This window comes from Gavia stellata, chromosome 2 (genome assembly GCF_030936135.1).
Source record: "Gavia stellata isolate bGavSte3 chromosome 2, bGavSte3.hap2, whole genome shotgun sequence".
Taxonomy (NCBI): domain Eukaryota; kingdom Metazoa; phylum Chordata; class Aves; order Gaviiformes; family Gaviidae; genus Gavia; species Gavia stellata.
In genome coordinates this window covers 52,029,224-52,043,213 of record NC_082595.1, presented here as the reverse complement: position 1 = coordinate 52,043,213, position 13,990 = coordinate 52,029,224, and the positions used below count along the sequence as shown (strand labels likewise).

At 37.3% G+C, this 13,990-nt stretch overlaps 1 protein-coding gene across 1 annotated transcript; it reads right to left on the bottom strand.

Moving 5' to 3' along the window:
• Positions 1-1,464: 1,464 nt before the first annotated feature.
• Positions 1,465-13,718, bottom strand: TMEM244 (transmembrane protein 244). Its single transcript, XM_009817123.2, has 6 exons — positions 13,686-13,718; positions 7,821-7,906; positions 7,196-7,269; positions 4,262-4,387; positions 2,436-2,480; positions 1,465-1,559 (listed from the first exon to the last, which is right to left on the bottom strand). Exons 1-6 carry the CDS (start codon positions 13,716-13,718, stop codon positions 1,465-1,467), a joined length of 459 nt encoding a protein of 152 aa, XP_009815425.2.
• Between the last annotated feature and the right edge of the window lie 272 nt (positions 13,719-13,990).

The following is a 13,990-nucleotide window of genomic DNA, read 5'->3' as shown; positions in this document are numbered from 1 at the left end:
GGAAGAAATGTGCAAATATCTTTCAAACACATAATACCAGTTGGTTATCTGCACACTAATGTTTATGGAGATACAAATCCATCGAACTAAAAATGGTCCATGGTTCAGACCAGTGATCACTGCGGGTGAGTTAATTCACCCTCCGGAATTATCTCTACTGACTTCAGTATGCAATGTATTATGCTGAACAACATGTAAAGTCTAAGTCTTTTCAATGTTATGGATTTACATACCTGGTTTGTCTCTAAAATGACTTACATATCTATCATTCATGAAAGACAAACTCATTCTTTTGGGAGCCTTCTGAATTGTGCTTCTCACTGTATATGTACTTTCAGTATTGAACCTTAATTGAAAACTGTAAAACTTGCAGTAAATTTTAAGATGTTTGATTAGATCAACATGGGACAGGTTCTTCAGAGGCGTTATCTGTTGAGTAAGATTAAGGCAAATGCAACATTTAGCACTCCTGTGCAAACAGCAATCCAGTCTTGCTCTTCTAAGCAAACTGCAGTTGAAATCCAATCACTAGTATCGCGTTTAAGATGAAGTTGCCTTCTAGCAATTTTCCTGTTACAACTTTGTTACGGTTAAAGAGATAAAGAGTTGCTTGAAGCCACTACTGTGGTTTGTTCGTTGTTTTTAATTACCACTACCCATAAACTCACACTTTGTTATTGGCCCCCTTGCAGCTGGGGGAGAGGGAAAGGGATAGGTAGAAAAGTAGCTGTCTGTAGCATTTGCCTTTCCTCGTTCCAGCACAGGCAGACCATAAATGGATCATTAGGGAAAGACAGAACAGCCTGAAGCTATAGTGGAGAACATTTGTCTGTAGCATACCTGAAAGCACGGGGGTCAACCAAACATTGGGGATTGTATGTCTGCCTGCTGTTGTCTTGGGCAGCTTCTAGGTGAGAGCTTTAAGATGGAAAGAGATGCAGAGCTATGTGCTGTTCACGGATTCTTCCTTGCCAGGGGTTTGCCAGTAAAGACTGCTTTAAACCTACAGCGATTTACGCCAGATGATAGGGTGACTTTAAAGTTTTGCAGCACTTCTGAGAGGCCAGACTCCAGCCTAAATTAGAGTCAGCATTTCATAAAATACAATAGATAACAAGCACCCTGAAAACATGAAATTAAAATCTGTTTTTTCCTTTTCCTTTTAGGATTTTGTAAGAGTGCTGCATCATTGCTGTTATCCTCCTTATGGTTTATTTGTTTTTAAAAAAGAGACAGTGTATCTAATTATTTGCCTAATGGAAATGTACATACAAAAGCTAAAAGTGATTGCATACAGCAGCTAAAAGCGATGACATTGACATTGCAAACAAATGTAAGATACAAGAGGTCTGGTAAGCTAAGTATTAGCCTCACAATTAGACAGTTGCTAACTTCATTTCAATTATGTTGTTAATGAAACCATAGAATATATATAAATATGAAGGCAAGTTTTAATTTTCCTTTTCAAAAATCATCTAGAATTGGGTAAATGAAGTTGTCTTTGAACAAGCAGTATGCCAAAATCTGTCCTCCACAAATCATTGAAATTACTCCAGATCCTGAAAGAAAATATAATAACTGTTTTATATTAATTGTTACAGTGGAATATAAATGTTACCATAAAACTTTAAACAGACATTCTTTTTATCTTAATTTTTTTTTAAATGGCCTGTCTACTTAAACATTATGCCCAAGGCTTTAACCACCTACAAAGGTATCAGCCTCAGCAGCTGCTGATGCAAAACCAGTTGCAGGACAGGGAATTTATTTGCCTGTCCCCATCATTTAGGAATTTACTGCAGCTGTCAATCCTTGTTATCCATCATACAAGAAAGAAGAACAGAAGCCAGTCCTTTTCCCTTAACTATTTTTCAAGATAATGTATTCTAGTACAAAGCTATGCTTTTAATTTTACAGGAAATTAAACATTCAGAAATGTAAGTTTGCCATTCACTCTAAGGAAATGTGATGACTGGGATTTATCTCATCTATGATAAGAACCTGTGCATGGTGTTTATAAAAATTGGCTCTGAAGGTGCCTGTTTCTTTCCATTGATTATAAAGGGTACCAAGAAAGACTAGTTTGGACAAGTGTCTTTTTGACACCTGAATTAAGTGAGATAGTTTGATTAGTCTTAATCTTGGTTTATTTCAAGAATGTGAGTGTACCTGCTGTTTGTTAGCGAGATTAACATAAGCTGAGTACATTCTGGTCTTAAAACAGAAGATTTTTTAAGGCAAGGCAAGTGTTAGCCCAGTGTTACTTGCCTGTGTCATTAAAAGAAGTATAAATGGAAAGTATATATTTCTTCTTTAAATGTTGACAATCCTCAAATTAGTGAGGCAACAGACATTTAATAGAAACAATTCATACTGTAAATACTAATTTTCTACGCAGAGTCTAACAATTTAAACTTTAAAGAATGTAATTATACCTAATGCCAGCCACCAGTGTAACATCAGGGGGAATTCAGCCATCACTGCAAGGAGAAGAAAAGGAGAAATGTAAATTTTTAAACAATAAGGATGGGGACATGCAAACATTACATTATGTTGTCAAAGGTCTGCTTAGTTATGTTTTGTAAATCATATACTTTACATTTATTGAAATTGCAAACGCTATTTAGGTCCTGATCATTCAGATACTTGGCCACCATTAAGCTTAGTCGGTGAGCAGTCCCACTGGAAGGCAAGTCTTAAACCTACTAAGTGCGTGCTAAATGGAGCTCTTAGACTCTCTGCAGAAGAAATGCCCTTTTTATTACTTACCTGTACACGGTTTAGCACAATGGAGACACCGATCCCCTGGTAGAGTGCCTACATATTGCTGCAATCCAAATAAATTAAGCTGCCTGACATTTTCAGTTTAATGGCTGATGGCAGTGCGTGAAAGAAAGGCTGGGTCTGCAGACTGCAAGGTAGCACTATTGCACAGCATGCTTTCTCCTGTGTCAGGCACTTGCCCTTGCCTCGTGCAAGCTGACCCACATCCCCGCTGTATGATCAACGACGGGGCCATTATATGACTCAATATTGCTCCCCCAAAAAAAGCTGACAGGGCTGTAGAGTTAGTAAAGTGAGCGGGGAGGCACACTGCACAAACCGGCAGCTCAGAGTCAGCCAGCAGAGCATTGGCTGGCCATCTGAAAGAAACAATAACAAATCTGGAGTTGCTTGGACATCAAAAAGCATTGTCTAATATAATGATAGAAGATACCTTCCTGTATAAATTACATACAAAGCAGTTTTTGTTGTAGTTTTTGTAAATTCCTTGATTTAAATAGAAAAGTTATTCAGAAGGAATAGCAGTAGTTTAAATTCCAGGAAATCAAATTCAATAGATCAGAAATTATGCTTCATCTTTTAAGATGAAGTCTCTGTTGGTCTCTGGCTTAACTTGTCATCGGAACTGGGGAATCCCCATCTGTATAAAGTGCTAAAAGACAATGGACAAAGCATTGGCAAATGGAAGATGAATTATTCTGTAGTAGGGAGGGAGTCCTAATTTGTCAGGGATATTTTTCCTATTTCTAAGTTCTAGAATAAAAATACTAAGCTCATTGTTACAGGATGAAAGAATCCCCAAATGGGCTCTGGCAAGGATGGCATTAAAATATATTTCCTAATCAGCCATAGCAGCATTCTGCTAAACAACATGAAAAGAGGGAGCAGGTTACCAGGGACTGGCAAAAACTGATGATGAGTCATTTACAGCAACCAACTCTTTTCTTTCCTTTGAGGGGAAGAGTTTCAGGAAAAAAAAGATGCTTTGATGGTGAAATTATTTATTTTCCTCAATGAGATTTAGTTCAAATGATCTAACTTAAAAACTTCGAATTGGCTTTGCTGAAACAAGCCTTATTTTCACTCTGAACTAGAGCTGAAGTGTTGATGAGTAGATCTTAAAGTGTCAGGACATGGACAGCTATTAATTTCTTGATTTACAGAAAAACACACCTCCCAGATGCTGAAATTGTATCCAGGCTGGATATGTGATATGAACTGTTAGATTGCAAACTAAAACTCTGAATTTTTTATAAGAAAATAGTGTTTTAAAATTCTGCAACAAAACCAGAATTGAGTTTTAAATGGCAGGCTTTAAATACATGGATGAGTCAAATGGATGGAAAATGGAGATATATATTTATTTAGCTCTAAGGAAAAATTATTTAGTTAGTCCAGTAATGCAGTAGATGAATCATAGTTGATTGGTCCTTCAATTTGTGATACTATGCATATATTTAGCAGTAAACCTACTTACCGACTGAAGTTATGATGATATGAATAATAGTAACTGTTACAGCATAATCCCAAACCCATTCTTCCACAACCAGGGCAAACAGCAGACCACAAATGAAGAAAGTTATTTCCAACGATATCACAAGAACTGTAAATGAAAATAAGATATTTCAAGCACAGTTTTGAAAGGCTTTTTCTCATATTCAAAGTGATAGCAATAGGAAGTGAAAATGTCTGAGATAGCTATGCAAATTATTTTTTACAGGATTGAATATTACATTAATGTTTTAATTATAAAGTTCAGTTCTAATTTTGCAAAGCATGAGGATTTACAGGACTATGACCAGTTTATACACCCTAAAGGAGAAATGGGGTGGAAATTTTACTTAGGGACCATCCACACTGTTTGCATATGGCACCAAACAGATTTGGTTGATACTGACATAGATAAATTTCTTCTCATCCAAAACAGAATTGTGTGGTTAAGGGGTTATGTTTGGTAAGAAACTTCCTAGTTTTCTCTGCGTCGACTTCATTGCATCATATACACATATGATATATACCAGTATGTGTATGTATATCTCTCAGAACAATTTAAAGACAAGACATGCAAGGGGAGATAGAGCAGAGAGCCTACAAGGTGAGCAGAGGCCATCCAGCCGTATGGGTCTCATGGTACATACAACCAGGAGCCTGGCTTTTGTCAGCGCTGATAGCAACGCTGACACAGCCACCATGCACTTACCGTGCCTGACATTCAGCAGCTAGCTCTGTGTTGTATTAAACCATGAATGGGAATTACCAGCAAAGTGATAGATACTGAACTATGCTGCCAAAAGAGACTATTAAAGTTATCTGATCAAGAAAATTCCTTCTCTTGGTGATGAAATGGTGCATTTCTGTCCCCTGGCGCTTTCTCTGGAGCGTGCCAAGCCATGCTGCGCCACTAGCCTGCGATGACCACCTCCTGTGACGTGGGGCACAGTTCTGGAAAGGCAATGGCATGGGCAAGCCGTGCCTTCCCGTGGCAGGAAAACGGTCTGGAAGGCAGGGAGCAGCTACGCTGAGAAACCTCATCTGGTATTTGGTGAGCTGTATTCTTCGACACAGCAACGGAGTGGTGCTTAGCTTTCAGCTTGTTTACTTGCGACGATGTGTAATGGTATCAAAAAGAATAACCTTTAGGGTGAAGTTTGACTTTATGCTCGGTGGCTACCTGGGGTAGCAGGGGGCTGAATGGAAAACGCGTGACGTCTCTGAATTCCCATACAACAGGCATAACTGTGCAATTGTAATTCATATAATGTTCCATCTAAATTCATTTTGTTCTTCTTTTTAAGTACACAGGCATACAAAAGTCACATTTTTAAGGCATTATTTTTTTTTTTACTATTGCAGTAACGTAATACCTAAGAATACTGTAGCTGAGAGCAGAGAGACCATCATTATTTTTTCACTGTATTTAATGTATACATTTGGCAGCATTTTGTGCCTTTCAATTTTATTTTTTTTCTTTATAGGGTCAATTAGTTCCTACTCTAATATGGATCTTTCACCCACCAGTTTAAAACATGTAAAAAATAATAGGAAGATAACTGGAAAACAACATGTAGTTACGAAAGTAGGCAATAACACTTCAAAAAATTTAATGTCTGACAATGCATTTTAGGTTTTTTAGTTTATTATAGATCACGATAGTATCCCTTTAAATTTTGTCAATAATTTTATAATTTAGAAAGTATGCTTAATGTAGACAGATGCTCTGTAAACCTTTTTTACAAAACTGGGCCAGTAATGATACCTCAGTTCTGAGCTGACTTCCATTTTTATTTTGAGGTTATCTTTTAAAGATGTAATTCTGTTTTTAATGGGCATGAGTGAGACCCTTGTGTAAACTAATTCTCATTTGCAACATCATTCAGAGAGCTTCATTCTGTCTCTGTGCCCATAGACTTTAAAAAGATCCTGTTATGTTTTGCTATTCCATCCATGTTCATCCTGTGGACAGAAAGGAGGATGGAATACTAACCGGTTGCATGACATAGTTCTCTCTTTGGCATATAAACATGCTGCATCAAACTAGCTGATAAATTTTTTTGGGAAAAAAAATCATATTGAGATACAGTAATTACATTAGGGCCCTGAAAAGTAATTCTAATGGAATATGATTTAATTTTCTTTTCCATTGCTACAACTGAAATGCTCTTTTTTCATCTGAAATCAGTATTGACACTGTACAAATATCCATGCATTTTAATTACTCTTTTTAACCTGATGAACTAAACAATTTACTTTTGAGCTTTACTTACTCTACTGACAGATTATGTGGTTTGCCTTTGTAAAATGGATTACAAATCAGGTAAAATTAATGTATGCATGTAATTTTTTAGGAGTGACAGTTTGGAAAAGAGAATATATTTTGAAAGCTTCAGACAGAAATGCAGAAGTTTGTTTTAGGATATATAAAGATACGTTTAGGGACTGAGCTACAATCAAACCCTGAGATTTTAATGCCCACTGTATTCAGGCATTATCAAAGCAAGATTTTCATTAGTTGAGTGTGACCTGTTATTCAGATCCAATATGGTTGATAAGAAATTCACTGCAGTATGAAAATTAAATTTAACAACTTTGTGGAGGAACTTTACAGAGAAGAGGTAACTGTTCTGCAATGAAAATGAAGCATCCTGCCAAAGCAGCACGTTTTCTCCAGATGATGCAAGATCAGAAGAACAACTCAAGGAAAAGCCTAACAATCACTTGAGTGATGAGTGGAAATACAGAAATTAAAAGTGTGGCGAAGATGAATAAGCATTTAAATGCAGTGTATTTAAAATACAGAAATCATTAGTATTACTAAAACAGCTTTAAAATACTGTCCATAAGGAACACAAGTTTACATCCAGATACAACCTATTTTCTTGGCAGGGAAAAAAGAGAAGCAAACTTCAGTTACCTAAATAATGTGGGTTAATCCATGAGGGATTTGTCTTAAAATCAAAAGGTGCCAAACCATCCAACATTTTAATCCTGTGGAAATAGAATGAACAAATATAACCACAGATCTTCAATAAAGCCTTAGTGATTATATGACATATTATGGGTGCTTTTAAATACAATTTCAGATGGAGTACTCTGGGTTTTTACAAACTCTCTGTGTTCCACTTGATGTTGGGTCTTGCCCTTGCACACAGTGTCCATGATCTCCACTTGTATTTAAGACATGTCTGGCACTATACATGCTCATCAATAACGTCCTATCTTTTTTTTTGACTGTAAAATCTTTCTTTTGCTTTTTTCTTGTCATCTTTTCTCTTATGTTCGTTTATTTACATGGTGCAAGTGCAAAGAAGTGGATTAGAACCAGCATTGTATATTAGTTTTGAGTCTCCATTTGCCAATTTGTGCACTTGAACAAAGGTTCAGGTACAACAACTCAACTGAATTTAAAAAACGTGTTCACACAATGACTGGGACTGGATGCCTCCAGTCTGGATGCCTCCTCTACAGAGTCATAGCTCTACCCATTATATCCAGTTGTCATATGCCATCATATTAGACTAAAGACAAGGAAATCTTACTTGAATATTGCGAAACACACAGATAGGACCACATAGTACACAGTGTAGAAAACTACCATGCATATCAACAGATTCACCAGAACAACCTGCAAAAAGGAAAAAGACGGTAAAACCTAATGCCATGTTTATGTTAGGTACATAATTGTCAGAAAATAATTCCAGACTTCTATCAATCATAATGTGGAAAAAACCCCACATTTAGAAAATAAAATATTTAGACAGAATTTTTGCTGTTGCCAATTACACAGAAGTTGTAAAAAGCTCTTTGATACATTTCAGCTCCTAATGTGCAGTTACAATGTACAGTTCTTTGTTTTTATTGTATTTTATTGTATACCAACTGCTTATTGAATTTATAAGTGTTCAGAGACCAAGAAGCACATTTCTTGGTAATTATTACACAGGAGGCCTTGAGAGTTTAAAATCATCCAGATGCTTAACTAATCCTAGTTTTTAACTTAAAAGAAATGCCATCCTTGTAAGTATGTTGAAACTGTATACAAATAAAAATGTAGACAATTGTAAAGCAGTAACTGTTAAGTTTCCCAGCCTCTAGAAAACGTCACCCTAGTGCTTACTTCGAAAGGTAAGGATGTAGACAACGTAAATGAGTAACAAGGGATATCTGTTACATATTTTTCAAAGTTCAATTTTTGTGAATTAATTCTAAATACATTCCAACTCCAAATTGAAAAAAATACCCCTAAAAATACAAGTTTCATAAAGCAACCACTATCTTGTGATCAAATACTGTGCCTTTAAAAAAACAGAGAAACACCAACTTGAGAATGATACAAAGAATTTATATTTCCTAAGATACCTTGTCATCATTATTTCTTTCATTCCACTTCAGTGTTTTCATTTCTACACTGAAGTTTCAAAAGCAATGCAGCCAGAGAAAAACCTGTGAGCCTTCACCTAATAAAGTTCATAAAATGCCTTGAGATCCTTTCAGGTGAAGCATAATTCACATATCTCTAATCATCTAAGTTGGCTTCCTGAATTATGCAGACCCTAGGACTTGTATTAATTCCTACAGGTATAATGTAAAATTATGTTTTGAAGGTTAATGTATTTTGGTAATAATAATAGAGTCTTGCTAATGCAGAACACTTTATTTTCTGTTTTTTTGTGATGATACAATGACATTCCAGATGCTTATCTGGGTTTTTATTTTTTGAAAGAAAAACATGGGACATCAGGACTAGGGACGTCTATGCATCAAACCTGAGCAACTGCTTTGACAGTATTGTGTGCTTGCTTAAGAACATGAAACTGAAGATGTTTACTACAGTCTGGTAGAGTGATCAGTAAAACCAGTTGTTCTTCTCTATAGACTCCAGATTGTCTTCTATTTTCTCACCCAAGCTAGTGCTTTATCATGTCATATTTCTCCTTTCCTCTTTCTCAACTTCTTTGTATCTTTCCTCTTTCATTGGCCATTTTTTTAAACTCATGACTCTTTCTTTATTGTTCCATTTTTTTCTCTGCCTGTCCCCTCCATCCTCCATCTTCTACTCTTTACTTTCCTCCAAAAGAAGTAGATAGAAAGTAGTCATGAGAAAGACAGCAACTTTAGAGAGAATTGCTACCAGTTTCATATTGTCCATCTTTAATATTGTGCTACATGATGCTTTACAATGGAAGGATGTGTGGCTACATTTTGCTTTTTGATATTAAAGCATTCCGGTTTCAGTTTCCATTTTAGGAGTAGACTATTGTATAAATTCTTAGCTCAGGTACAACACACATAATGAGTTAAGAGTTTTCTTGCCCTTCCTCCAGTTTTGAAACTAGCAATGCGTGTTTATCTGACTCCTCCGGTAAGACCTCCACAGATCTCCAAATCATGATCCATTATGCAATAATGATCTAAGGGTAACATCAGTACTATAGTGATTCCATTATTAACTAAATACACTTGGACATGTAAATGTGCGCCCTAAGCCTGCACATTTTTGTGTGCCCTGCAAAATCCCATCCAGAATTTCATAGAAACATAGAATCATAGAATGGTTTGGGTTGGAAGGGACCTTAAAGATTATCTAGATCCAACCCCCCTGCCATGGGCAGGGACACCTTCCACTGGACCAGGTTGCTCAAAGCCCCATCCATCCTGGCCTTGAACACTTCCAGGGTTGGGGCATCCACAGCTTCTCTGGGCAGCCTGTTCCAGTGCCTCACCACCCTCATGATGAAGAATTTCTTCCTAATATCTAATCTAAATCTACCCTCTTTCAGTTTAAAGCCGTTACCCTTTGTCCTATCACTACATGCCCTTGTATTAAGTCCCTCTCCAGCTTTCTTGTAAACCCCCTTCAGGTACTGGAAGGCTGCTGTAAGGTCTCCCTGGAGCCTTCTCTTCTCCAGGCTGAATAACCCCAACTCCCTCAGCCTGTCCTCATAGGAGAGGTGCTCCAGCCCTCTGATCATCTTCATGACCCTCCTCTGGACTCGCTCCAACAAGTCCGTGTCCTTCTTATGTTGGGGGCCCCAGAGCTGAATGCAGGACTGCAGGTGGGGTCTCATGAGAGCAGTCTAGAGGGGGAGAATCACCTCCTTCCTTCTCCCGAGGGCTGTTCTCAATCCATTCTTCACCCAGCCTGTATTTGTGCTTGGGATTGCCCCGACCCACGGGCAGGACCTTGCAATTGGCCTTCTTGAACTTCATGAGGTTTGCACAGGCCTACCTTTCAAGCCTGTCAAGATCCCTCTGGATGGCATCCCTTCCCTCCAGCATGTCAATCACACCACACAGCTTGGTATTGTCGGCAAATTTGCTGAGGGTGCGCTCAATCCCACTGTCCATGTCACCAACAAAGATGTTAAACAGCACCAGTCCCAATACCAGCCCCTGAGAAATGCCACTCATCACTGATCTCCACTTGGACATCGAGTCGTTGACTGTAACTCTTTGAGTGTGGCCATCCAGACAATTCCTTATCTACCGAGGGGTCCATCCATTTCCCCTGAGATCAACGGAATTGAGCTGACAGCAAGTGAGTTTGAAAGTTTTGATGTTTTATGGGACTTCTTGCTGATCAAAAATAAACTTAAAATGGAAAAATGAAGACTAAGATGATGAAATATTCCAAATACAGATACTCATTTAGAAGTAAATCCACGGAAAGTGGCCCTGCATAAATGAAGTAGCAAAATATAGAGGACTGGATGAAATTTTTCAGTGTATCAGAATGGCAAGCAGTCAGTATGGACTGCATATAGTGAAGCATTATATCAATGCAAAAGAAGCGAGAGTTTATCTCTTTGAATGGTGACACCATATTTACAATGGGATGAATTTTAGAAAAACTAGGTAACAACTAACAGAGGAATAGGACTCATTTCTGAAGAAAGGTTAAAGGAATCACATGTGTGTAGGTTGATTACAGGGACTGAGGTAGGGGAAATAATAATTGCATATTCATAACTAGAAAGGAAGAGGAATTATTTGGAAAACAACTAAAACTACAGGAATGAAACCAAAAACCAAATGTATAAGATACTGCAAATTTTCAAAAATCATTTCCATTTTGCAAAGTTTGAAAGAGACTTGCTCTTTTTATGTATTTGCTTTTACTCAAGAATTTTTATCAAAACTGGTTATTGAGTGCCCTTATCATTTTTGTGTATTTTGAGGATAAAGTTGGATAATGTTCTTGACAAGTGATTCAAAATTAATAAAGAAAAGAAGAAAAGGTATAGAATATTTTTAAGTCCCCATTTTTAAATAAATCTCAGTTGGCAGGTGACACTGCAGTGACAAATGTACAACATAAGGCAGCTCTAAAGTGTAATTTCCATTTTGATTTAGTTTGTTCTATGCTGGTAAAAGCAGCCTTTATTCAAGGAGGCAATGACTCTGAGAAGGGCTGTAGATGAGCATTATTAGCTCATACTAGCTCATTTTTATGAGCTTCTCTTGCAATAGTGAGACACAAAACAAGCCCTTAAGGCTTTGGGTTTTAAGGTGGGAGAATATGAACAGAAATAAGGAAGAAGTATTACCTCTAAACACAGCACTGGGTAAACAAAGTGGCATCCAATTTAGTGTCAGCAATTTTTAAAGTATGTTAAGAAATTAAGAAGGTGCAGAGAAAAGCCACAAAAGGGAGCCGATGGCTAAAGAATTTTTTTTTTTTTTCATTAGGACCACAGCCCTAAAGAGGTCAATCTGTTTAGTTCTAAGGGCTGATTTGATTATGATGGATAAGTACCTTCACAGGCAGAAAATACCAGGTACTTAAGGGCTCTTTAATCTATCAGAAAAGCCACAAGAAGTAAACAGCTGCAAGTTATAGCTAGACAAATTTGAAAGATGCATGAAGGACATTTTTAACTGTAAAGGTAATTAGCCAATGGAACAAACTGCCTTTGGAAATTATAGATCCTTCAAAGCAAAACCAGATGCCTCTCTGGATGAAGCTTCACTCCAACATCTCTAATGTTCACTTCTGGCCTTAGTTCTTTGAAGGGTTGTGTGGTAGATAATGTACTTATGGAGCCATCTGACATTGTCAGGCGTGGATACTGTGAATTTAGCAAACTGTTTATTTTTATATTGCTAAGTATTGTAAAGTCCTAAATACTGAATAGTGCATCTATCACCCTCAAGGAGAGAGATCAAGGAGCTTTAGTTTCTAATGCAATAGGAAAGAAATCCATTATGCCTGTACAAACCAATATTTATCAATAAGTAAATGTCGAGGACAGTCTTACTCTTTTCTTCTTTCCCTACGTCAAAACAAAGCCAAGCAAAAACTAAGAACAACTAATCTCTTCAGCCAGGTTTGTCTGAGGGCTAAATAGAGCTTTCCCATTTCCACTGCCTTTAGTCTTATTCTAAATGAAAATTGGCCAAATAAACCATTTGAGTCATTCTTTTCCATGGTGTACACCACGGTCACTGTAATGTTAATTGACTACAACATCACATGCAAGTTTGGCATCCATGCTACCTCCTACCCCCCTCAAAGTATCTTTAGCACTGGAAGTTTAATCTTTGGCACATTTTTGGTGGGAATACTTTTCATTGCGTTGCTCTGAGCAGATGCACATTTCCTCTAATTCTCCTTTATCTGGTGCCCCTCCTCTATCAACTGCCTCCTTGATGCCTTATCTGCTCTGGAGGTAGATTTGTACTGTAATAAAAGAGGTGAGACAGGACTGAAGTGAAAATCACAGAGCTGAAGGATGGCTGTGAGCCAATGACCCGTTGACCTCTAATTACAGTAGGTGAATTCCTAGCCTCTCTTGAAGTCAGCGACAAATTTCTTTGGCGTCAAAGGCCCAGGATTTTTCTCTCTGTACCCAGAATGTTCTTAGTCCCTGTCTTAGGGACGTAGTGATGTATTAGGTATAGCATGCTTTGCTCAGTCGAGTAAGCTAAGGAAATGCATGTAACATGAAAATTTTCCAGGTGTATCACATTCTACTTCATTTTTTTTATTTGACCTTCCCACTGAAATTTAAACATAATTTTTTAAAATCTCAGAATACTTTTTATTTCCAAACTATTTGTTCCCTTTCTAAATCCTCAGGTATTTCAAAGCAAAAAACCACAAGTTAAAAACTACAAGGTCATTTATTATATGTTAAAACAACTTCAAGAAAGAATCTTAGGAAATCACTGTTGTCATATTTTGTATGTATCAGATATTTTGAAATCCTTTTTATAAGATGCATTTTGCAGTACTTACTACCAGCAGTATAGTATAAAGTGTCCTTTCAAGTTTTTGTTTAGGAAGAGAACATTGGAGAACACTCTGTAAGAATGAAAGCAACAGCTCTTTCAAGCAGTAGCTGTGTAATTCTCTAAATACTATCCAGTGACATACAACACTAAACAAACTCAATTCCCTTTACCTTGGTTTCAGCAGTTTTGACCTTGAGCGCCATGGACACATGATGAGCGAAAGGAAGTGCTGTTGCTATATTCCGTATGCCAACAGCAGCAGGAAGAAGCAGCTGGTTTTCACCCAAAAAACATTCTTAAAGGTGAGTATAGGTCGGAGTGAGGCGAGTTGATTGGATTAAACTGAATTGAGACAGAAGCCATCTGTGAGCTAACTGTAAGCCACTGAAGAGCAAAGAGAAAATCCTACTAGCTCATTTAATGTTCGTACTTCCGCAGCTACAGTCAGCCAAAGCGTATCTATGATATAACTTGG